At 42.9% G+C, this 26,116-nt stretch overlaps 1 protein-coding gene across 2 annotated transcripts; it reads left to right on the top strand.

Annotated features, from left to right (window-relative positions):
• The first annotated feature begins 1,111 nt into the window (after window positions 1-1,111).
• On the top strand, window positions 1,112-25,958 carry ilf3a (interleukin enhancer binding factor 3a). Of its 2 annotated transcripts, XM_056279746.1 has the most exons (20): window positions 1,112-1,176; window positions 1,694-1,842; window positions 9,462-9,573; window positions 10,097-10,305; window positions 10,555-10,723; window positions 10,895-11,048; window positions 12,334-12,425; window positions 13,001-13,096; window positions 14,237-14,348; window positions 14,462-14,559; window positions 14,635-14,737; window positions 14,960-15,106; window positions 15,206-15,396; window positions 15,633-15,752; window positions 15,940-16,071; window positions 17,083-17,244; window positions 17,414-17,540; window positions 17,700-17,738; window positions 24,111-24,470; window positions 25,311-25,958. In XM_056279746.1, exons 2-20 carry the CDS (start codon window positions 1,727-1,729, stop codon window positions 25,412-25,414), a joined length of 2,643 nt encoding a protein of 880 aa, XP_056135721.1. In that variant the 5' UTR covers window positions 1,112-1,176; window positions 1,694-1,726; the 3' UTR covers window positions 25,415-25,958. The 2 variants fall into 2 exon arrangements, with proteins under 2 accessions (XP_056135721.1, XP_056135722.1); XM_056279747.1 differs by lacking the exon at window positions 17,700-17,738.
• Window positions 25,959-26,116: the final 158 nt, after the last annotated feature.

Below are 26,116 nucleotides of genomic sequence, written 5' to 3'. Positions count from 1 at the left end.
CCGATACTCCTGGCCTTACTCCCCTTCCACCTGGTCTCTTGCACACACAGTATGCCTACCTTTCTTCTTTCCATCATGTCAGCCAGCTCTCTCCCTTTACCAGTCATAGTGCCAACATTCAAAGTTCCAACTCTCACCTCCACATGCCTACCCTTCCTCGTCTCTAGCTGCCTCTGGACATGCTTTCCCCCTCTCCTTCTCCTTCGCCCAACAGTAGCATAGTTTCCACCGACACCCTGCTGGTTAACAGTACCGGTGGCGGTCGTTGGTAACCCGGGCCTCGACCGATCCGGTATGTAAGTCTTATTTATGATCCGCATATTTCATTTGGCAAAGATTTTACGCCGGATGCCCTTCCTGACGCAACCCTCCCCATTTGTCCGGGCTTGGGACCGGCACTAAGGATGCACTGGCTTGTGCATCCTCAGTGGCTGGGTTTATAGCATTTATTCACTCTTTGGGGCAAAAATAAGAGGTTTCAGTTGTAACTTAGATATAGTTAACAAAACAGAATTCTTATGCAGTAACGTTCAGATATATGTAACAAAACAGAATATGTATTCAGTAACTTTCAGATATATGTAACAACAGAATTTTTATGCAGTAACTTTTAACAATGCAAACGGGAGCGAGATCTCTTATTAAAATACAATAGATTACACTTGTGAAACAGATGTAATTAGAGAAAAAAGTCCTGTTACCCTTTATAGTTTAGGTAGATAAAGGTCTCAGTCACATTTGAGTAAAATAATCCTATTTCTATAAATGTCATAGGATCTTTTTTTTAAAGATATTTTATTTTCACGGACCCCTTGCAATTACACCACGGACCACTAGTTGAGACCCCTGGTTGAGAAACACTGGGCTAATTGATTACGGCGGCCTTGCTTATTTCATGTGGTTCTGTACGGTGGCCCTGAGGGTCAAAACACTACATAACTGACGTGATTCTTCTTCTTCCTGGTGTTTATTGGCTGTTGGCAAACAACGAAATGGTGCATTACCGCCATCAGCTGGAATGGAGTGTTTCTGAAGTCTAAATGGGGTGCCATCTTTAACCACTTTTCTGTTACGTAAATGGTACTGCGTCATGCGTCACATATGTGCGACAGTTTGTCATATTTATGCGGCAGCGCCGTGATACGCCTGAAGCACAGCAACTTCCATTGTAGCAGAGTGAGTAATTACAGCTTTTTCGACGGGAATTGTTAGAACGTTGACTACGTGGTAGACGAGTCTATAGAAAAAAATTGTAAATTGGATGTATTTTTTATTTGTTTGCTAACTATGCATTTCAAATTCGGGTCTGTCGTTATCAAAATATCCAGCAATCGAGCTAGCGTTAGCATCGTTACGAAGCTCCCACACACTGGCCTAGCCAGTGTTAGTAATGTTTGTTAGCTTGGCCTTCCAGCTCACCAGTTTCTCTTAGCTTACTATGTGTACCCCTTGAATTAATCCGTCTTTCCAATTTTATAAGACATCATAATTCACAAGTAAAGGTATTTTAGGATATCTTGTTGACCTTTTGCTGTCAGTCTGTTGGGCATACATTAATCCGTGACTCAGCCCGCCTAAGAAAGTTCAATGTCCGACCAATGGCAATTTGAAATATATACTCGCCAAACGCGATCTTAAAACACTTTACTGTTTCGCCAATTAGACTGCTGATGTTATTGTTGTACTTTAACAGGTCGGCACGCTCAGCACGGGACATCGTTGAACCATGGATGCCGGTGTACCGCCACCAATGTGGGACGAGCATGAGGCCTACAAGGAACTCCTCTACTGGGACAGCCTTATACAGCATGGCCATCGACTCCTTCCACATGACTTTGACAGGTTAGCAAAAACTAGGTTGCAAAAACGACTCTATAACACCGTGTGGATCATAGACTGTATGCATATTTTAAAGTAATGACATAGCTGCAAGTTATTCCATAATTAGACCTTTACCAACATTTGTGGCTCTCTTGGGCAGGTTACTCTCCAGAATGCGGTACTTTTTTTTGCTGCATACCAAATCATCAAACCTGCTTATTTTTCTATAGGCTTTTCTCCCTGTTTAATCTTCTAGGACAATAATTAGCATACGTCATCAAATCAATGCAGGTACATACACCGCTAACATAATCATAGTACTGACACACATGGTACAAGGGTGATGGGATCTTAGATACAGTACACAACTTAACATTCTGTAGTATACAGCATAAATGAGTAAACTCTCTCTGAACATAAAGATATAGTTCTGTTTCTGAATGATCACATTACAATGAAAAGATGACAAAGCTGAAATATAGTAAGCATAATATATTGCAGCGAATAAGGGGGGCGACAACGTTAACCAGTCGACTAAAGGGTCCGACCCGTTAACCAAGGGCTAACGTGTCTACTTATCTGTGCACGTTACAATATATAACAGAAAATAGTAATAACAACAGTAATAACAACATGGGAAGATATGCCATCAATAATTAAAATAAGTAAATTAAGGAACTTTGCCTAAATCAAGGTTTGCAAAAACGAGTACACCCTTGATTAAATTCTACAAATATGTAATATTTTAGTGTGTCCCTCATTACTGTTTAGTACACCACTCACCCTTCTTGGCATCAAATGTACAAGCTCACGACATACTGTCACATCTATCCTGTTCCAGTCCTGATGACCTCCTTGGGTGCCTTGATGTTTGATAGGGAGTGCTGCTCAACTTGTCTCTTCAAAATTCCACACAGGTGCTCAATAGGGTTGAGGTCGAGTGACATACTTGGCCACTGCAGCACTTCAACCTTGTTCTTCCTTAAGAATGCAGTAGTGGTGTTGGAAGAATGTTTAGGGTGATTGTCATTGTGGGATTAGGCATGCGTTAATGTGGACCATCGGTGTTGTAGGGGCTCTGTTGTAAATTGACATTTTTGTCTAATTTTTGGCTACACTTTTAGATCCTGGTTGTTTTACCTATATATTTTAATTTATTTTTTTTAGTCATTGGACCTTTGGATCTTAAGTTCGACTGCTGCTAGCTTCACTAGGTTTATTTTTAGCCTGGTGGCTAGGCTAGCCGGTTGCTTTTATTTAGGATTTTAAGCGTTTTGTACTTCTACAGATTTTTATGCCAATTTTCCTGCTAATTGCCTGACAACAAACATGGCCGTGTGTGTGGATTGCCATCCTACCTTTGCAAAATTGAAGACTGACATTACCCGACTGCAGGTTGAACTCAGGGAGAAGGACAAGTTAATCCTGGACCTATCATCCGTTGCCACAGCACAGTCAAAACATCTCTCTCTCCTGGGCAATCAGAGGGGCGCCAGGCCATTCTGCCTCCCAGACCATACAGCATTGGCACAGGTCAATGATACCACTATTCCGTGGTCTGGAGGTGAAGCGATCCACTCTGCAGGCCTCTCTACCCTGGGGGAGGATGTGTTGCTCAGCCTTGGAGCAAAACCTAAGACCCAAGTTTGCTCAATGCCATCCATCCTAGAGCCTTAGGTCCAGGTTAATAACAGTAAACCCTGCCAGGGTAAACACCGCCTCCACCCACTTTTAAATGAGGCCTTCCAGCTTGGAAATAAATTTCAAGTTTTAGAAAATCTTACCTCCCCAATTCCCCTGGTGCATCCTGATCTGGCTGGCTGTCCTTCCTCAGCTGCCCCTCCTGACCTTCCAGCAAATGGATTTGACATTCTGGACACCAAAGACTTTCTTCTGCTGACCAGTGTGTTGCATCCAGAAGCGGAATGCTCACCATCGCCGGCTACTGCTCACTGCCCCAGATCCTGAAAAGAAACCTGAGCTGTTCAACATAAGTTGAAGGAGGCAGTGTCCAAACTTTGCCAGCTCTAAACTGGTCACCCGTGCCATCCCCCTGGTGCTGTATCCCCCACACTGACTGAGAGCCCCCATCCACTGGTGTATGATGGTCAGGTGCACTCTTCTACTGCACCCATTCCACAGCCACCTTCTGTTCTGGTTCTGGGTGACTTTATCATCAGGGATGTCAGGTCCAACAGGGCTGCAACACACTACTTTCCAGGTGCCAAGGTAAATGACATTCTGGTAGAACTTCCTAGTCTGCTATCCCAGTGTATCTGTGTTGAGAAGGTTGTTATTCACGTTGGCACAAATTACATTCCACGGTAGCAGTTGGAGTTTAAAATCAGATTTCACGTGTCTTTTTAACCTTCTAAATCTTAACAAGAAGGAAGTTTTTATCTCTGGCCCACTTCCCAATTCCGGCTGTGGCATTGGTCGTTTTAGCAGACTTTTGCAGCTTCACACATGGCTTCAGTCACAGTACTCTCATTTACAATTTGGTTTTATTGACAGTTTTAGTCTGTTCTGGGAGTGCTCTTCTATTTTTTAATGTGGTGGACTCCATCCAAATTGAGCAGGCTCATGACTGCTGGCTGCAAATGTGTTTTATTCCATTGTCTCCAACTCTTGTGTTTGTGCTATGGACAACAACATTTGGTACCCGCACACAGGTGTGGACAGTTTCGTCACTATTTGACGTCCACAGGGACAGAGTGCTTTCAATTTTGGTTCCACAGTAAGCCATACCCATTCAAGTCCTTTGGTGAGTTCAATCCATCATACTAATGACTGTCACTCTGCCATACTAATTCCTGTAATAATAAACCATAGACACAGACCCTGTAATCTCCCTGTAACATACAGGGATCTAAACAATTTAGTACCAGTTCGATTTCAATTATCAGTCCCCCACAAAGCCATGCACTTCGGACAATAAAAATGGCTACATTAAATGTCAGGTCACTAACTAATAAGTCATTTTTAGTTAATGATCGTATGAGTACCCACAACTTGGACCTCACCCTAATGACCTGGCTGGATAGAAGTGGCAGAGTCGCACTCATTGAGATTGCACCTCCTGGCTTCAAATTCATCCATACCACCAGATCTGATAAGAGATGCGGTGGAATAGCTGCTGTCTTCTCTGATTCCTATAGCTGCAAGGAAATCTCCCTTGGGGAATTCATGTCTTTTGAATACCTTACCTTTACTATACATTGTAATGCTGTGATTTTAATAATTACTGTTTATTGGCCACCAAAATTTAAACATGGCTTTCTTGATGAATTTCGGAGCTACTGTCTATGATTTCCACTGATTATGATTGTTTCATCATCTTAGGTAATTTTAATATTCATGTTGACAATCAAACAGACCCCGATACTAGAGACCTAATTAGCTTACTAGAGGCATTTGTTCTCACTCAGCATGTTTCTGGACCGACTCACAATGAGGGGCATACTCTGGACCTTAGACATATCAAAAGGACTTAATATTACTGTATCCTGTGTCATGGATGTTGCTATCTCAGATCACTGTTGTATATTTTTTGATGTCTGCTTTTCCTGTACAACAGAAGAGCACTTGAATAATCAAAAAATGCATCATTGATGATGATACAATTGAAGCCTTTAAGAAAACTGTAAATGAGTTGTCGCCATTCATGGCATCACAAACTGAGGATCTTGTGAACGACTTCAACTCAAAAATACGAAATATCTTTTGACAACATTGCACCTGTTAAAACCAAAAACAGAAAAACAAAAAACCCCTTGGAGATGGGGAGGTTTGGGCAGCTTAAGAGAGTATCGCAAGGCAGAACAACAGTGGAGAAAGACTAAACTTCAGGTTCACTGTGAAATTTACAAGGATAGATTGAACAAGTACAGCAAAGAAATTAAACAGGCCAGACAGTCTTTTTTTCTCTAAAATCATTAATGAAAACATTAACAATAGTAAAGTGCTTTTATCTACTATCAATCGTCTTATTAATCCACCATCTCCATGTAAATGTGAGCAATTCGCTGCATTCTTCAGTAACAAATTGCCATTAGACGGAACATTAGTGCCTCAAGATCCAGTAATGAACCTACCCTCCAGTTCTCCATACATATCACTGACTCAATTTCTCCAAGTCTTATCATTTTTGAATTTCTGTATCACTTCTGCTACTCCTCTTGTACCCTTGTCCTCTTTTGTGCAATAAAATAATTTTCTTTCTCAAGTCTTCAGGCAATTCTCTCCAATGTGGTGCCATTGCTGTCAGCATTATGCCTGAGAGTGATTCAATGGGTTAAGTACCAATATTAATTGTCAACCAATTACACCTATTTGAGTGTGATGGTTCAACAGACTTATCTGCTAATCAGTTGCCCTTAACTAGCATAAGAAAAACGTTTTCATTAAGTTTTATTATGTAACTTTCAGGAGGGTGTACTTTTTTGCAACATGGCCTTTATCATTTTGATAAGAAAATCACATTTTCCTGTTTAGTATTGACATGTTTCATTGGTAACTGATAAATCAGTTGCTGGAACATTACATCAAATATAGGAACTAGGCTTGCAGATTTTGTGTATTTTCCTTAACCGATAGCCGATTACGTTCACAATCAATAATTGATTAATCATCAATAAGATACACATGCACGTCTGTTTCTCAGTTTGTTTTATTTAAACAATTCCTACGGCACATTAGTTATGTGAAACATTAATTCATAATGCACGAACAGAATATATAAGGCTCTCCCTCGAAGCGGCTGCTTTTGTCCGCCTGTTCTTATTACAATTGGCGCCGCCAAACAAAACAATGTCAAATGGGGCACAATTACTGCCATTAGTAGACTAACAAGGCAGGCCAAATCAAACCAAAATTGCTGTATAACAGGAAAAGAAAAATACTCCAGACCTCTCCACAATAAACTCAAATCCTTCTGGTTTGTATTTAAGAAAATGAACACGTCATTGCCCCTTGCTCTGTTCTTCCAGTAGTTTTTCTGAACTGCAAAGGTGAAGCACGCCCTCTTGTGGTATAAAAGTTAATAGATATGAGTTCTGGAGACATGGTGCACAAAACATATGTTAATAATAATAATAATAATCATTGTTGGTAATAAGGATTTAACCAAATTTTAACAGCAGTTAATGGATTGATTAATCATCTCATCTCATCTTCAGCCACTTTCCGGGGTCAGGTCGCGGTGGCAGCAAGCTAAGTAGGGCACTCCAGACGTCCCTCTCCCCAGCCATGCCATCCAGCTCCTCCTGGGGGATCCCAAAGCGTTCCCAGGCCAGATTGGACATGTAATCCCTCCAGCGAGTTCTAGTTCTACCTGGGGTCTCCTCCCAGTTGGCCGTGCCCGGTAAACCTCCAAAGGAAGGCGCCCAGGAGGCATCCTAATCAGATGCCCGAACCATCTCAACTGGCTCCTTTCGATGTGAAGGAGCAGCAGCTCTACTCCAAGCTCCCTCCAGATGTCCGAGCTCCTCACCCTATCTCTAAGGCTGAGCCCAGACACCCTACGGAGGAAACTCATTTCAGCCACTGGTATCCGTGATCTCACCCTTTTGGTCACTACCAAAAGCTCATGACCATAGGTGAGATTGGAACGAAGATTGACTGGTAAATTGAGAGCTTTGCCCTCCGGCTCAGCTCCTTCTTCGCTACAATGGTCCAGTACAACGTCCGCATTACTGCTGATGCTGCACCAATCCACCTATCAATCTCCCACTCCATCCTACCCTCACTCGTGAACAAGACCCCAAGATACTTGAACTTCTTCACTTGAGGCAACAACTCATCCCCAACCTGGAGGGAGCAATCCACCATTTTCCGGATGATTAATCATCAACATCCCTAATAGCAACCCCAAATATGTATTATTTGTAAAGAGAGATAGCGGAATTTGTTTGGTTTGAGAGCGGGTGTACTCATTTATGCTGTGTACTTTACATAGATAAATTCAACAGACAATAGGCCACAGCTGCATACCTGAATTCCCAGCAATTGTCATGTCATTATCAAAGAAAGTTGAATCAGATCATCTGAATGCGTTTATTGACAGATATGTTTCATCACTCATCTAAGTGACCTCTTCAGTCTAAACTGACTGCAGGTATCCCCACCCCTTATAAACAATGCAGTTGCATAACGACCGAAACCAACGACCAGTTTCATATGCAAATATAGGCGTGACCAATAACTATAGTTACAATTGCCATGTGTACTATTCACAGAGGGAATGTTTGCTATCACAGCATTGTAAGATGGGGATGGTCGTTCCCTCTTCGCATAGTCTTGTGATTACTCCTTTCAAAGGCTGAAACTAGTCTATATATCATGCCCTAGTTTTGTTCTCACAACATCGTTAGCCTGCTGGGTTAAATAAATACATTTTGGCCCAGACAGTATAAAGAAGGCCTCATCATTTGGCTTTTAAATTTCACTGCTATGGGGATGACACCCAGCTTTATCTATCCACCAAGCCTACCTCCACTCTTCCACCCACTTCCCTTTCTGACTGCTTACTAGAAATTAAATCCTGGTTTTCCTACCACTTCCTCAAAATTAGTGACAAAACCAAGGTCCTCCTAGTAGGTACTAAATCTACTTTGGCTAAACCTGATAGTTTTTCTCTAACTATTGGCAATTCTATAGTTCCTCCATCACCTCAGGTTAAGAGTTTGGGTGTCATCTTGGACAGCACATTATCTTTTGAAGCTCACATCAGCAATGTTACTTGGTCTGCATACTTCCACCTGCGCAATATTAATCATCTTCGTCTGTCACTTACACCTAACAGCACCACCATACTCATTCATACCCTGGTTACATCCCGTATTAACTACTGCAATTCTATCCGTTTTGGTCTTCCCCTCATGTATCTTCATAAACTTCGATTGGTCCAGAATTCAGCTGCCCGTATCATTACCAGAACTCCTTCCATAGATCATATCACTCCTGTTCTTCAGCAAAACCATTGGCTCCCTGTTAAATACCGTATTGACTTCAAGATCCTGCTTCTCACCTTTAAGGCCCTTAATAACCTAGCTCCTTCATATCTTTCTGAACTCCTTCATATCCACACGCCCCCCCGCACTCCCAGATCCTCTTCTGCTCTCCAACTCACTACACCATTGGCCTGCTTGACTACCATGGGGTCTAGAGCCTTCAGTCATTCTGCCCCCCACCTATGGGACTGTCTCCTACAAGACATTCGCAACATTGACTCTCTTTCAACCTTCAAATCCCATCTCAAAACGTACCTTTTCAAACTGGCATATTCAGTCTGATCCACGCTTCATCGAGTTTTGTGCAGATGATGATTTTATACTTATCTGTTGTATTACATTTTTATTGTCTACCCTGCTTTGTTTTGATCTTATGCTGTCTGATACAGTGCTGCTTGTTTTTTTTGTGTTTTTTTTTAACTGTGTTCTGTGAGGTGTCCTTGAATGCTCTGAAAGGTGCCCACAAATAAAATGCATTATTATTATTAAATCACTGCATGATTGGATTAACGATCAAAAAAATGCCGATGAGATGTTAAGTTAGAAGGATGATGTATACAGCCTGTTTAGGCCCTGGTTTTACTGAAAAATAGCACTTACTTTCCTCAACTTGAATCCTTTTCCCTATAGATATGAAGATCTGCGTTACTGGTATGACTGCCTATGCTATGAGGAGGAGCTTAGGCAGTTCCATAACTACATCGCTGCCATTGAAGAGTTTGAGGAGGCACAGCATCATGAGGTTCTTGCTTTGCTTGTTAGATACTTATTCACCATATGAACCATTGAGCCATTATTGGTTTTTACCTCTGATGTTCAAATTCCCACATTAAGTCAGAATTCAAAGTTTGAGCAACTTTTTTTTTCCTCCAGCCATATCTCCACATTTTTGCCCATAATGTCTGATGTTCCTTTTTACCAGAGTGCCGTCAAAATAGAACCTTCCATATGCTGTTTTCCAACAAATTGTTTTTCCCCTTCCAGTCCCTTTTATAGTTTCCACATCCTTTTATGGTCTCTTGTTGACCCAGATGACTAAGCCCCACTGGAACATTTTGAGCATAACATTGAAGTGGACAATAAAAGCAGAAACGATTTCTGAAAATGCTTTTCCTCATTACAAAGGGCTTCCATCAGCTACTTAGGTGCTATAATTATCATCTGATTATAGCCTGTTTATAAAATTGTATACATGAATATATTATAACGTTTTCCCATTACACCTTTGTAAACATGATTTACCTACTCGCTGATTCCCCTTTAAGGTCCCTGCAATGCGCCCTGCGCCCTTGCGGCCATACGACCGCCACATAATGGCCAAACATACTGCGGTGTACCCCTCTGCAGAAGAACTGGAGGTGATACAAACTGTTATCTCCCATGTGGAGTGTGCTCTCAAGGCTGTCTCTGACAAGCTGGATGAGCAGAAGGGGACTATGGAAAAGGACACTCAAGAAAATCCAGAGGAAAAGAGGTAAATGAAACATCCAAATGCTGTTTTCAGACATGGAAGCAGCTAGACTGTAGCTATAATGAGAAGAGCATGGTGATGTTAGGGAAAGCCACATGTCGGTGAGATGGTTGAGGGTTGGATGCACAGGGTGTGTTTGCTGGCTGTGTAACTTCCGAAGAATTTGTCTTTCTAAGAGAAGCAAATTTTGGCTGTTTTCCCGAAAACAATTGATCTTCATTCCACTTTTCCTCCTCGCTTTACATCATTAAGTGGTGAAAAGTCACAGCGTCCCCTGCTTGGAGTCATGAGGGTAGGGCTGGTTGCCAAAGGGCTGCTGTTGAAGGGGGACACGGACCTGGAATTGGTACTACTTTGCGCCAACAAGCCCACTGTCACTCTGCTCAGTCAAGTGGCTGAAATGCTCGCTAGTCAATTAAAGGTAAGACTAAATTTGCCCCTTCTCTGATGTCTGAGCAGTTTGATAACCAGAAATTCAACAGAATGTCAATTTTCCTCAGTCAGTTGACATCAGAATAATGTAGAGATTGTCAAATTGTAAGATATAAAAAATATCAGTTTTTCATGCTTTGTCTTTAATCTGGTCTTTTAGGATGTTACAGAGGATAAATATGAAATAATCCAAAAGCCAGAGGATGCAGCCATTGTTGTAACAAGCACCAAAGAGTTTGTGATGACACTCACCATCCACCTGACATCACCTGTGGTCAGGGTGGACACAAAGGGTGAAACTAATGAACAAGAAGGTATGCATCATGACCTGACCTCAAAGAAACCACGTATCACTGGCGAAGTCCTGTATCCCAGCAGGCCATAGTATAGATCCACAACTGAGCTTTGTTCTCCTCACAAAGCAAGCCCTGTACTGCTCCACTAATTCGTAACTCTGCTCCCTGCAACGATGTAAAAGTTGTCGCTGCTGTTCATTCATGATATGTAGAAATCAGTGAAGCTGTACAGTGATTGCCTAAACCGTATACAAGTGAACAACCAATGAACGATGAACATTGGTTCTTCACTTGCTCAAGAGTTCTGTCGTCGCTTTGCAACAAAATGGCAGTTGCCAGACTAAAATGGCTGTGTTTTCATTGGTGCATTTGTAAATGGTTTTGATGACAATGTCTGTCGTAGTCAACTTCTTTATTCTTGGTTGATTTTAGTCAAGTTTAAATTGAAGGCCTCTTAAGAACTACAAGTCAAACCGCGCAGTGCATGTGTAATATGCAGAAGTTGTACGTTTGGCTCTTACTGCAGCAAAACTGATTTGGCAAAAAGGGCATTTCTTTTGCTCTCCCAGGAAAAGTCTCAATACACCTAGAAACAAAGAAATCAGAGGTGCAAGTAAATGTTGTCTCTCTGAAAATATCTGAGTGTTGTTAAGAGTTTTAGTTTTATTGTGTGAAGGAGCATTTGAGAAACAAATTAATATGAGCACTTGTTAAGGTCAGCAAGATGACACTGAAGCCAGTTAAGCTTTACTGAATCTTCAAGAGGCCTACTCTAAGTCTAAGTCAGAGTCTTAGCCAGATTTAGGTCAAGGATTCTTTCAGTTTTGCTGCAGTGTGGAGAAGACTTCCAGACTTTTGAAATGCTTCTGTTTTACAACTTAATGCCTTGTAGTGTGTCAAGTTTTTTAGGGACGCTGGACCTTTGACCAACTGGACACACTGTCTCAGAAGGGGAGCTAAGCAGCAAACCCAAGCTAAGGGGTAAAGGAAAGGGTAGTTTATTGTAAATGAATGACATTGGACACAAAACGGCAATGAGAGAGGCTGTAAAGTCATTAATATTTATAGTAGGACTCCATATACACAAGATGCTCTCACGTACACTCACAGTGTAAAATTTAGGTTGAGTCTGATGGGTGACTGTCTGACTCCTTGGGACCATAGATTTTTTACAATAGGTACACAGACCCCCTTTTCCTATCTGCTGGTGCTTTGGGGGAAGCTGCTGCTCCCTCAGCTGCGAGACAGAACCAACCCCCTTGGTCAAACTGTACCTTGTCTTCTTACCCCACCACGTCAATAGAAACGCGAACAGTCAACGATCCGCCGGATGTTCTGGACAGGCAGAAATGCCTAACTGCCTTGGCGTCTCTCCGCCACGCAAAGTGGTTCCAGGTTTGCAACCCCGTCCTTACTTGTACATAAAGTTCAAGTCCTTAACTCTTTGATACCTCTCTTGACTATTTCTGCTCCCTGCATTTACAGACTGCATTTTACTTTTAAACGCAGGTCTGAGTTTCATCATTAAAATTATATTACAATTTAGTTTTACTTTGCAATTTCAAGGAATCTTATTCATTGACTGATGTAGAGATTGTTGAGCAGGTCAATACCATTGGGTTGTATCACAAGATTTAGACAATTCATTGGTTTAGCCATTGGGTTTTGATGGGATACAACACTGTCTCCATTCTTTTACTTGATGCAGTATTCCTGATGAAGTGTGACCTTCTCAGAAGCCTTGTGAAAATGTCCTCCATTACATTATCTATGTGACAGAGCTTTTTTAAAAAAAAATTATTTCAACTGCACCACTGCCGTGAATACTACCTCATTACATAAAGCTATCCCTCGTTTGTTCTAATGCTCTTCAGGAATATTGTATCTAGACAAGTCTAGTAACACCAAGAGATGTTACCTTTCAGAGGTGATGACTTCTCTAATTTAACTGGCTCATGTGTGTCCCACAGGCCAAACTCAACGACCTGAAATCTGCAGTCATTGTGATCAGGATCATGAGGGACTTGTGTAACCGTGTTCCTGCCTGGGCTCCACTGTTAGAATGGGTGAGGATTCAATTGCATAACAGCCGATGCAGTTAAAAACCTGTTGCTGCCCATTCTGCTCTACGTTTTTGTGTCATCCTGAGTATGAATGAAAATATTTGTTGATGTTTATGAAACATTTGTTGTCATGGGATGTTTTCTTCTTGCGTGGCTTCTCATAAACCTACTGGCATGTGGAATTTGAGAATTGAAAAAGAACCTGAAGCTTGGCAGGAATATTGATATGAACCCCACAGAAAGTTTATCAAACGAGTTCCTTTTCAATGGGATGACTGTCCTTAACGTCAACCACATCAACTTTCCATTTAGTGATCGGTTTTATTTACCAACCAAAGGGGAAAGTTCTTTTAACTTTTTTTTTTTTGTCTTGGATTTTGCCCCCTTGTCCTCCCCAATTACCCCACTCTTCCAAGCCATCCCGGTTGCTGCTCCACCCCCTCTGCCGATCCAGGGAGGGCTGCAGACTACCACGTGTCTCCTCCGATACATGTGGAGTCGCCAACCGCTTCTTTTCAACTGACAGTGAGGAGTTTCACCAGGGGGATGTAGCACATGGGAGGATCACACTATTCCCCCCAGCCCCCCCCCCCAAACAGGCGCCCCGACTGGCCAGAGGAGGCGCTAGTGCAGCTACCAGGACACATACCCACATCCGGCTTCCCACCCGCAGACACAGCCAATTGTGTCTGTAGGGACGCCCAGCCAAGTTGGAGGTAACACGGGGATTCAAACTGGCGATCCTCGTGTTGGTAGGCTACGGAATAGATTGCCATGCCACCCAGATGGCCTTCTTTCAATTATTTCTAAGATACTTTATTGAAATGACTGACTAGATTTAATTGAGTAAGATGCTTAAATAATGCTGGCTACTAGGAAGTGTCTTATTGGAGTGGACAAACATGGCAGTCACAAAGTTTACTAGACAGAAGTTCTTGATAGTTCAGTGGTATTAATTCATTTATTTTCATAACCACCAGAAATGTCGAAGTGGAAACCTAATCGTCATTCACCCTATGGAGTTTATCTCATTTCTGCACCCTGACAAGTGAAACAAATGACTATAACTAGCCATGTTTTGAAATGAGCAAGATCATTTAAATTGTGTTTCTGTTCTGAATTATTGATATTGTCTCTGCTTAGCCTCTTGAACTGCTAGTTGAAAAGGCCCTTGGGACATCTGACAGGCCAATGGAAGCCGGTGAGGCATTTCGCAGAGTTTTAGAGTGTGTTGCTTCTGGAATCCTTTTGAAAGGTAAGCTTATTTATTTATTTATTTATTTTAAAAAAATTTTGGGGGGGTCATCAACATAAATGTTGAGACTTTACATAACCATATCAGACTAATTGACTGTGCCCTGTGCAAAGATGGCCCGGGAATTAAAGATCCATGTGAGAAAGAGATGGTTGACGCCATTGTCCATCTTGAACCACAGCAATGTGAAGACATCACACGTAGTGCTCAGGTAAGGCAAGACTGATGATAGATGCTAATTCAAAGTACTCGTGGAATTTTGCCTTAACTGTGATACTTTCTGTAGCATGCCTTGAGGCTGGCTGCATTTGGACAGATCCACAAGGTGCTTGGGATGGACATGCTGCCAGCTAAACCAAACAGAGCATTAAAACCTAAAGATTTCACAGGTAGCCAACCACTACTTTAATTTCTTATTTCCCTTTGCTGGTTTCAACTCAAGGTTAATTGGACCATTTTATGTTTGAATATTTGAAAGTCCATCATTAATGGCCACTTGGATGTGGTGTGACAGAAATGTAAGTTTCATGATGCGCTTGATGTGAGGATCAATAAAACATGCATGAAAACATCCATTGTCAAGATCTGTTTGCCATTCATGTGTCTCCCAGCTCAGATGGCTTCCTCTGGGAATGTTATGCTGCCAGCTAAGAGACCTTACACGGAAGTGGATGAAGCGCGAGATGACAACCCACTCAACAGCAAGCAGAGGAAGTTTCTTAAGTTCCAGAAGCATCAGCGTTTACAGAAGAAGTCATGTTCGTTTTGCTCAATGCCTTCTGCAGTTCAAATCATCCACTTTAATTTATATTTATGTATTCATGTTTACCAGTGCCTATTCTCTCTCCCTCTCACAGTTGTAGATGACTTGTGTATGAATGCCGTGATGCGACTTAACCAGTACAAACCCGGTGTGGATTATAGACTTATATCTCAGACGGGTCCAGTCCATGAGCCAGTTTTCACAATGGCTGTAGATTTAATTGGGAAGACCTATGAAGCCACTGGGCCCTCTAAACGAGCCGCCAAGCTTAATGTAGCAACCAAGGTAAGGCTTGCCTTGTGCCCATTCCTCCCACTGAGCCACATTCATGTTCAAATCTTCAATTTCTAATTGCCTGCATTGCATTCCATTTCATGCCACAAAGGTTTTGCAGAATACCATGCAGTGAGTTTTCATGATTTTCATGATTCTCACTGCTTTTTTTTTTAAGAAGTAAATTGAGTGCAGGCTTAATGACTTCATCTGGGATCACATTTCATGTTAACTCTTGTCTTTCTCAGGTCCTGCAGGAACTTGGGCTTCCTACAGGTTCAGAATCTAAAACAGAATCCATTGGTGGGGGCAGTGGAAATCAGGCATCACGCAGCAGCACAACAGCAGACTCTACTGCACTAGAAGAAGTAAGCACCTCCTTCTCAACTCAGTTTTCAGCATTGTATATCCTTATCATCAACCTCATCATGCCCAATATATAACTATTCCTTTTTTTCTTTTTACTCAGACTAAATACTCTTTGAATGTGGCTTAATGGGTCGAGAGCTTGTGTCATTTTGATTTAAAGAATGCTTCATTTTAACTTATGAACAGATTGTCCAGGGTCCTCTCTTGACCAAGAATGGGAAGAATCCTGTTATGGAACTGAATGAGAAGCGCCGTAGCCTGAAGTATGAGCTCTCCTCAGAAACAGGCGGCTCCCATGAAAAGTGCTTCATCATGGAGGTGAGCCAGTGGCCTAACTCACCCTACAGAGCTACTCTGTCTCCATGAAATGAAAATAATATTTGTAGTGTATTTCTTTCAGTGAGCTACTACTACTTTCGGCTGCTCCCATTAGTAACGGGACTATCTGTTTCCATTTCTTCCTGTCCTCTGCATCTTCCTCTTTCACACCAGCCACCTGCATGTCCTCCCTCACCACATCCATAAACCTCCTCTTTGGCCTTCCTCTTTTCCTCTTCCTTGGCAGGTCCAAGGGAAAGGAAAAGAGACTGCCCCCCGAATTCGCTACCAATGTAGCGAATTCGGGCGGCAGTCATGGACCGCCACATCCGGGACGCGAACCTAGATCTCCCGCATCGCGGGCGACAATGTTAACCAGTCGACTAAAGCATCCTTCTCCCAATATACCCAGCATCTCTCCTCCACACATGTCCAAGCCATCTCAATCTTGCCTCTCTTACTTTGTCTCCAAACCGTCCAACCCGAGCGGTCCCTCTAATACAACGATGGCTAACCATGTGCCATGGAGAGCCATGTGTTTGCAGGTTTTCATTCCAGCCTGACTCCACACCAGGTGATTTCACTGATCCATTCTTCCTCTTTGGTTGAAGGGCTGCTAATCAGTGAAATCACCAGGTGTGGAAAACCTGCATACACATGGCTCTCCATGGCAAATGGTTAGCCACCCCTGTATTAGGGCTTCAACACTGACAATACCAGCATGTCTCAATACTTCCACGTTGGGCACCTTGTCTTCCCATCTGATTCGCAGCAGCTTTTGCAGATGACAAAGCCTTTTTTTTCCAAGAAGACATTTTGGGTGAAGTCTGTTCATTTTCTTTTTTTTTTCTTTTTTTTTTCCTCGAGTTGTGGAAACATGATCATATTGAACTTGTAACACTGTATACTCCTTGACTTTTAAACCCAGTATCCAGTAGGGTCATCTCTTTGGGTTTTTTTTCTTTGCATTGGTCCATATTCATTTTGCCTGCTGTCTCATTCATCTCTCAGGTGGACGTTGACGGCCAAAAGTTCAAGGGGCGGGGCTCCAATAAAAAGGAGGCAAAGGCCTATGCTGCCCTTGCTGCCCTAGAGAAGCTGTTCCCAGACGACTCTACTGGGTCGACAATCAGCCGAGATAATCCGAAGAAGAAGGTCACCTACACTGACATGGTAATTAAATCAGTCCCAAAAGATTTGACAGGCATTTGTATGAACACAAACTTGTGACATCAGCTACCCCCCCCCAACAATGATGTCTGCAACACTGCAAACAATATGTGAATACTGTTTTGAAGTTTTTGGTCTTGACAGCTAACCCCTGTGAACTCTTGCTCAACAGCACATCCCAGGATTTGGGACTATCCGTGGTATTCCCTCAGACCCTGGCTCTCGCAACTGGGGTCATGGCAGGGGTCGTGGAAGGGGCCGAGGCAAGCCGTTCTCTGGAGTAAACAGCTATAACAAAAGTAAGGAACTTGAGCTTGGTCAAGCCTCACTTGCTTTCCGGCAGTTTTTGGTTCTTTAACAGGTTAAAGTGGGACCTTTGGGAAAAAAAAAAGTTAAGACACCTCATACATCTGTGTGAAATTGATGGGAATACTGATTAGTTTCCTTTCTTTAAACAGCCAACTACAACTATGGGAGCAGTGCTGGCACTGGCTATCGTAAGTTTCTCTTGTTGTCTCCGTTGGCTGTTTGCATTCTGACTAAGGTTTTATTTATTTTGTGAAAGTTAAGATTGAACAAGCTAAGAACAAGTAGATTTGGAAAGAACAACTAACAGATGAGCAAAACAAAGGAAATGTTTCCCCTATTCTTCTCTGGAATACTTGCCATGAAACATTTCTGTTGTGAATTCGGCTTTGTGACTGTAACGTTTGTATCTAAATGTGACTCAAAAATATTCTACCATGTACAGGAAATGTGTCATTTAGAACCAACAACTGATTATCCTGTTATGTCAGTTTTTCGACATAAACATGACAACAAGTCATGTTCAGATCTGGTTCTGGTTATCCCTTGTCCTTCCTGTCACTCTTCTCTGACCTATCAAACAAGACAGACATAACTAAAATATTATATATATATATATATACTATATATAAACCTTTTTAAAGTCCAAAAACTGATGTAGTATTATTTAGAGAGGCACTGATCCACTGTTTTTTTTTTTCCAGTTCCGATCCGATACCTGAATTTGGGTATCTGCTGATAGCCATACTGACCGATATCGATACCAGAGCTCTTTTTTTCTCAATATTATTATTATTGTCATTATTATTGTTGTGTAAGGTTACATGAGGCTATGGCACGGCACTTCTTATTAAAAGAGCAAAATATATACAAAAATGCATTAAATTTAAATGTACTCCAAAGCAATTTATCTGAACTGTAGTTAAAATAGGCTTCACATACAAACATGTAGAAGTACAAATTGCTATGGCAACTCCTTTAATGTTTGAATTGACTTAGAGTTAAACTGTGCTTTTTTTCTCTCTCCAAAGTACAATATATATATATATGTATATATATGTATATATATATATATATATATATACATATATAACTTTGTTAAAGGAAACACTCAACGGTAGGGAAAGTGCTCAACAAATAAGGAACAAAATAATCCAGTTAGTCAAGTAAATTCTCTATGAGACAGTACAAGCCTGTTTCATGCTACAGACAGCACTCATCAGCTGTCCATCTGTAGCCATTTCAGGGATCAGGGAACAATTTACTGTCATTTCAATCATGTACTTGCGTACACAAAAGAAACGACATTTTGTTTCTTCCAGCCCACAGCAGTGCAACACAAAAGATAAAAACGTATCCAAAATTTCCCAAAACTACACCACCAAAAACATACAAAAACAGAGAATAAAGCAACAAAACCACAGTTAACAACACAGTCCATTCAGTGTAACATAGTCCAAAAATTCCACTGTCCAGGAGAATGAACGCCAGCCAGGATGACTGTCGGAACTGCCAGTCTGCATGGGCTAGCAGCTAGCTTAGCCTGCCCCGCTTCCGAATCCTGTCATACCGCCCTCGGTATTTCTTCTTCGGGCACAGCTCTGGGCAGGGCTGTGGTCCTTGGACCCAAAGGGTGCAGCAGACCAAGCTCCCTCAGCCGATCCAACGCCAGCTCTCCCAGCCAGACACCTTCGACACACCTCACCACACTCCATGCGACAACACAAACACAGACAAAACACTGCACAGTTGACACTAGGCAAAGCTGCTGCCAGACTGCCTCGGTGTTTCCTCTTGGGCGCAGCTCCGGGCAGGGTTGTCGTCCCTGGGCCTACAGGACGCAGCAGACCAAGCTCTCCCAGCTGATCCAGCGCCAGTGCTCCCAGCCATTAAATGAAAAAAACTGACGGTCAAAATAAAAACTTCACGCGATGACACAAACTTAGACGTTGACAAAGACACTGCATAGTTGTTACTGGGTGAGGCTGCTGCAAACAGGAGTTTGCACCGCCATCTTCCTCCACTGGATTTCGCGTTAAAATGCAAGAAAGATTTATATTTTTTTGGTGGTGAAAGACATAAAACAGCATTGACTTAAGTGGTGATCTGGAAAACCAACTGGAGATACAGTGCATCCGGAAAGTATTCACACCCCTTCACTTTCCCCACATTTTGTTATGTTACAGCCTTATTCCAAAATGGATTAAATTCATTTTTTTTCTCATCAATCTACATACAATACCCAATAATGACAAAGTGAAAAGGGTTTTGTAGAAATTTTTGCAAATATATTAAAAATAAAAAACTGAAATATTGCATGTACATACACTCACTGGCCACTTTATTAGGTAGACCTTGCTAGTACCGGGTTGGACCCTCTTTTGCCTTCAGAACTGCCTTAATCCTTCGTGGCATACATTCAACAAGGCACTGGAAACATTCCTCAGAGAGTTTGGTCCATATTGACATGATAGCATCACACAGTTGCTGCAGATTTGTCGGCTGCACATCCATGATGCGAATCTCCCGGTCCACCACATCCCAAAGGTGTTCTATTGGATTGAGATCTGGTGACTGTGGAGGCCATTTGAGTAGTGAACTCATTGTCATGTTCAAGAAACCAGTCTGAGATGATTCGAGCTCTATGACATGGCGCGCTATCCTGCTGGAAGTAGCCATCAGAAGATGGGAACACTGTGGTCATAAAGAGATGGACATGGTCAGCAACAATACTCAGGTAGGCTGTGGCGTTGACACGATGCTCAATTGGTACTAAGGGGCCCAAAGTGTGCCAAGAAAATATCCCCCACACCATTACACCACCACCACCAGCCTGAACCGTTGATACAAGGCAGGATGGATCCATGCTTTCATGTTGTTGACGCCAAATTCTGACCCTACCATCCGAATGTCGCAGCAGAAGTCGAGACTCATCAGACCAGGCAACGTTTTTCCAATCTTCTATTGTCCAATTTTGGTGAGCCTGTGCGAATTGTAGCCTCAGTTTCCTGTTCTTAGCTGACAGGAGTGGCACCCGGTGTGGTCTTCTGCTGCTGTAGCCCATCTGCCTCAAGGTTCGATGTGTTGTGCGTTCAGAGATGCTCTTCTGCATACCTTGGTTGTAATGAGTGGTTATTTGAGTTACTGTTGCCTTTCTATCAGCTCGAACCAGTCTGGCCATTCTCCTCTGACCTCTGGCATCAACAAGGCATTTTCGCCCACAGAACTGCCGCTCGCTGGATATTTTCTCTTTTTCGGACCATTCTCTGTAAACCCGAGATGGTTGTGCGTGAAAATCCCAGTAGATCAGCAGTTTCTGAAATACTCAGACCAGCCCGTCTGGCACCAACAACCATGCCACGTTCAAAGTCACTTAAATCACCTTTCTTCCCCATTCTGATGCTCTGTTTGAACTGCAGCAGATCGTCTTGACCATGTCTACATGCCTAAATGCATTAAGTTGCTGCCATGTGATTGGCTGATTAGAAATGTGCGTTAACGAGCAGTTGGACAGGTGTGCCTAATAAAGTGGCCGGTGAGTGTAAGTATTCACACCCTTTACTCAGTACTTGGTTGAGGCACCCTTGGCAGTGAGTACAGCCTCAAGTCTTCTTGGGTATGAAGCTACAAGCTTGGCACACCTATATTTGGGGTATTTCGCCCATTCTTCTCTGCAGATCCTCTCGAGGTTAGATGGGGAGTGTCGCTGCACAGCTATTTTCAGGTCTTTCCAGAGATGTTCAATGGGGTTCAAGTCTGGGCTCTGGCTGGGCCAGTCAAGGACATTCACAGACTTGTCCTGAAGCCACTCCTTCGTTGTCTTGGCTGTGTGCTTAGGGTCATTGTCGTGTTGAAAGGTAAACCTTCGCCCCAGTCTGAGGTCCTGAGTGCTCTGGAGCCGGTTTTCATCAAGGATCTCTCTGTACTTTGCTCCATTCATCTTTCCCTCGATCCTGACTAGTCTCCCAGTTCCTGCTGCTAAAGAACATCCCCACAGCATGATGCTACCACCACCATGCTTCACTGTAGGGATGGTATTAGCAAGGTGAGAGGTGCCTGGTTTCCTCCAGACGTGACGTTTGGCATTCAGGCCAAAGAGTTCAATCTTGGTTTCATCAGACCAGAGAATCTTGTTTCTCATGGTCTGAGAGTCCTTTAGGTGTTTTCTGGCAAACTCCAAGTGGGCTGTCATGTACCGTTTACTGAGCAGAGGCTTCGGTCTGGCCACTCTACCATAAAGGCCTGATTGGTGGAGTGCTGCAGAGATGGTTGTCCTTCTGGAAAGTTCTCCCATCTCCACTGAGGAACGCTGGAGCTCTGTCAGAGTGACCATTGGGTTCTTGGTCACCTCCCTGACCAAGGCCCTTCTCCCCTGATTGCTCAGTTTGGCTGGGCGGCCAGCTCTAGGAAAAGTCCTGGTGGATCCAAACTTCTTCCATTTACGAATGATGGAGACCACTGTGCTCTTCAGGACCTTCAAAGCTGTAGAAATTTGTTGTACCCTTCCCGATCTGCGCCTCGATACAATCCTGTCTCGGAGGTCAACAGACAATTCCTTTGACTTCATGGCTTGGTTTCTGCTCTGACATGCACTGTCAACAGTGGGACCTTATATAGACAGGTGTGTGCCTTTCCAAATCATGTCCAAGCAATTAAATTTACTACAGGTGGACTCCAATCAAGATGTAGAAACATCTCAAGGGTGATCAGTGGAAACAGGATGAACCTGAGCTCAATTTTGAGTGTCATAGCAAAGGGTGTGAATACTTATGTACATGCAATATTTCAGTCTTTTATTTTTAACAAATTTGCAAAAATTTCTACAAAACCCTTTTCACTTTGTCATTATGGGGTATTGTGTGTAGATTGATGAGAAAAAAAAAGGAATCTAATCCATTTTGGAATAAGGCTGTAACATAACAAAATGTGGGGAAAGTGAAGGGGTGTGAATACTTTCCGGATGCACTGTATGTTGCTCCTGACTAACCTAATGTTACGGTGTCTGATGATGTACACCCTGTCTAGCTTGGTACCACTGATCCTGTTCCCTGAGACCTCTACCCATGTGTACTGTCTGCTGTTAGAATTTTTTACTCTCCAAGCATCAGTTAAATCAAATTGTGACGATGACCTGGATAAAGTTAAACAAGATCGTAAATGTAGTTCCTCACATGTCCTGTCCAGTTCTAGTCCACACCCATGTCTGTGTGTTTCAAAAAGTATGGCTCTCATCTGCCTAACTCTCCCTCCATTAATGTTTCAAGACCCAAAACTTAAAAGTATGCACAGGGAAAAAGACAAGAAAATCAGAAAAACAAATCAATGGGATGGATGGAATGAAAATAATAACACCCTGTGATTTATTATAATTGTGATTTTTTTTTTGTTGTCTTTAGTGTCCTTCCTTTTCTTGTGAACAGGTTCTTTTTTTCTTAAGGTGGAGACGTGTTTTCTTAAATAATGCTTTCTTTGCATCCAATAAATCAAACCCTACATATTTTTCCAATGCTGTGACAGTTTTGAGAAATTTAGTTGTGTTAGGGGAAAAAAAGCAATTACTTTGACAGACTCGCGCTAACCACTGCACGGTGGCACAGCGGTTAGCGCAGTCACCTCACACAAGAAGGTCCTGGGTTCGAGCCCTGGGGTAGTCCAGCCTTGGTGGGGCATCCCAGGGCACCCTCTGTGTGAAGTTTCTATGTTCTCCCCATGTCTGCGTGGGTTTCCTCTGGGGGCTCCTGTTTCCTCCCACAGTCCAAAGATGTGTAAGTCAGGTGCATTGGCCGTACTAAATTGTTCCTGTGTGTGTGCGTGCGTGCGAGCGAGCGAGCGAGCGAGCCCTGTGATGGCCTGGCGGCCTGTCCAGGGTGTCTCCCCGCCTGCCGCCCAATGACTGCTGGAATAGGCTCCAGCATCCCCGCTACCCTGAGAGCAGGATAAGCGGTTCGGATAATGGATGGATGGATTGCCAAAAGTTTCATCCAAAAAAACACTGATTTCTTCCTAAGTGTAGAGTTCACTGGTTGGTCACTGAAAATCTTACCGTGCCAGCTGAGTTGGAATCGTGCTCCATTTTATTGTCATCCTTCTTCTCGTGGATCTCGGTGAGAGGCGGGTCAGCCGCTGCCTTCTCCCCATCACTCTGCGTATCCTGCCCGGGCTCGGCTGCAGCAGCTGCCAGGGAGGTTATTCATGCAGCAGCGCCACTAACTCCACATACACTGGGTCCCTCCGATACAGTTACCACGTCATCTGCGGCCATTTTATTTTTCTCTGAATTACTATGGAGTTTAGGAGACTCCAGGTTTACATTTTGTGGGGTTTCGTTTGTTTTCCCGCGTCCATCAGCTTTGTTAACTCCCGCTTGTGTACCAAGTCTCTGCACTCAAAAACACTTAATACTACCGAAACTTATTGGCTATGGTATTATTAATTCATAAAAACACCGGACTATGAGTGAATTACATCAGCTTTGGCACCCAATACTGATATTGGATCGGAGCGATCCCAACTCTCGTATTATTGCATAAAATAACTCCAACCTCTTTTTGAACCACTTACAGACAAGCTCTATGGAAATAATTCAACCACCCCTGCTACTCCATCCAAGAGTGGTGGCTCCATTGCGGGGTCCAGCAGTTATGGCACTTACTACCCCGAAGGTTACACCTACTCTTCCCCTGCAGTCCCAGCCACAGTCACCCCTACGTCTGCTGATAAGGCAGCTGAGAGCTACCACTCAATGCACCCATCCACTGATAAGCAAAGCCCGTACAGCTACGGTTATGGAGAGGAGAAGAGGAAGATGCTAACCCAAGGGAATCAGGCAGGGGGCCACGGTGAGGCCCAGGGTCGGGCAAACTACTCCATGTATAGCACTGCCTATCCCAGCTCTGTGACAGGAGGACAAATGTATAATCAGGGTAAGTGAAGCTTTAGCAAGTTGAAATAAGGTCACCACAATGTATACATATGTGTACACAAGGGATTGTGACCTCGTTTTGTCATTTCGCAAACATTTTTTCAGTGTCTAATCTTCATCCATGCACTCTTGTTAGTGGGCTGATTCCAGTTGTTTTGATTCCTTGTTCTATAAATTTCATCCTTTTTCTTTCTTTTTTTTTTGGTGGATCCCCCCCCCCTTTTTTTTTTTCTCCCCAATTGTTCCCAGCCAATTACCCACTCTTCTGAGCCGTCCCAGTCGCTGCTCCACCCCCTCAGCCGATTAAGGGAGGCCTGCAGACTACCACATGCCTCCTTCGATGCATGTGGAGTCGCTAGCCGCTTCTTTTCACCTGACAGTGAGAGGTTTCACTAGGGGGACGTGAGGATCACGTTATTCCCCCCAGTTCCCCCTCCTCCCTGAACAGGCGCCCCGACTGACCAGAGGAGGCGCTAGTGCAGCAACCACGACATATACCCACACCCGGCTTCCCACCCGCAGACATGGCCAATTGTGTCTGTAGGGACGCCCGACCAAGCCGGAGGTAACATGGGGATTTGAATCGGCGATCCCTGTGTTGGTAGGCAATGGAATAGACCACCACGCTACCCGGGCGCCCCTTTCATCCTTATTTTTAATGTTAATGTATATCTATTTTGATACCCGTTTTGACGAGGTTCAGTAAAGTTCATCTTATCCGATCAACACTCCTCAGAACATTTTTTTCTATTCGCTTTTATTTAATGTCATAAGCCTTGTACTTCTCTAAAAACATCTGATGGAGGCTGTCCTTGTGATCCCATCGTTGACTCGTCCACAGGTTGGGGGAACCAGGCAGCCTGGGGGAACCAGCAGGGCTATGGCATGTATGAGGGCTATGGAAAACAAGACCAGACTGCCTACCCGGGATACGGAAACTACTAGTAAATGTTACCTAATGTACAGCCTTTGTCATCTGACCATGTCACTTTTACATCCAGACCCACTTCCCAAATCCCCAGTCGCTTGACCTACGCCCCGAGAATGGCCATCTTTGCTAATCTACTTTTTAAAGGAGGAAAAAGCCGTTTTTACTTACCTAAAAAAGAAAAAAAAAGGTGTTGTGCTGGCATTGTTGTTAAACATATTTCATAGAAAAGACAAGCTAGTTGTTTTTTTTTTATTTACCAACTGTGGAACATGTTCTGCTTCTTTTCTTTAATGAATGTGCTAATCATAAGGCTGTCTTGGGTCATAGTCTTGTGTTTTAACGGTCCCTCCCTGTTCCTAAAGTTGATGTGAAAGTTTTTTTTTTATATGTATAAGTTTGTTAGTTTTATTAAAGTTCTACTCTGTACTATCAGTATGTTGTTGTGAGACTTTTAAGATCCCCATAAGTCTGAAACAAGTTCATTTCTCAGATCGTTAATTGCTCTAAATCTTTTCTTTATTAAAAAGATAAAAGGAAAAAAAGAAGAATAAATTTAGTTTTGAGCAAAGTTTCTACTTTTTTTTCTTTTTTTTTCTTCCATCCGTCAAGTAATTTCTGTGCTGCGTTCAGATGGCTTTGGTATGGAGTTTAACGGCTGACGTCAGTTTGTCACCGTGTTTTGCTGTCCCAGCTTGCCATCCTTGCAGGGGCTTGTT

The sequence above is a fragment of the Lampris incognitus genome, chromosome 5 (genome assembly GCF_029633865.1).
Source record: "Lampris incognitus isolate fLamInc1 chromosome 5, fLamInc1.hap2, whole genome shotgun sequence".
Classification (NCBI taxonomy): domain Eukaryota; kingdom Metazoa; phylum Chordata; class Actinopteri; order Lampriformes; family Lampridae; genus Lampris; species Lampris incognitus.
Note: the sequence above shows the minus strand (reverse complement) of the source record. Positions and strands in the feature narration are given on the sequence as shown.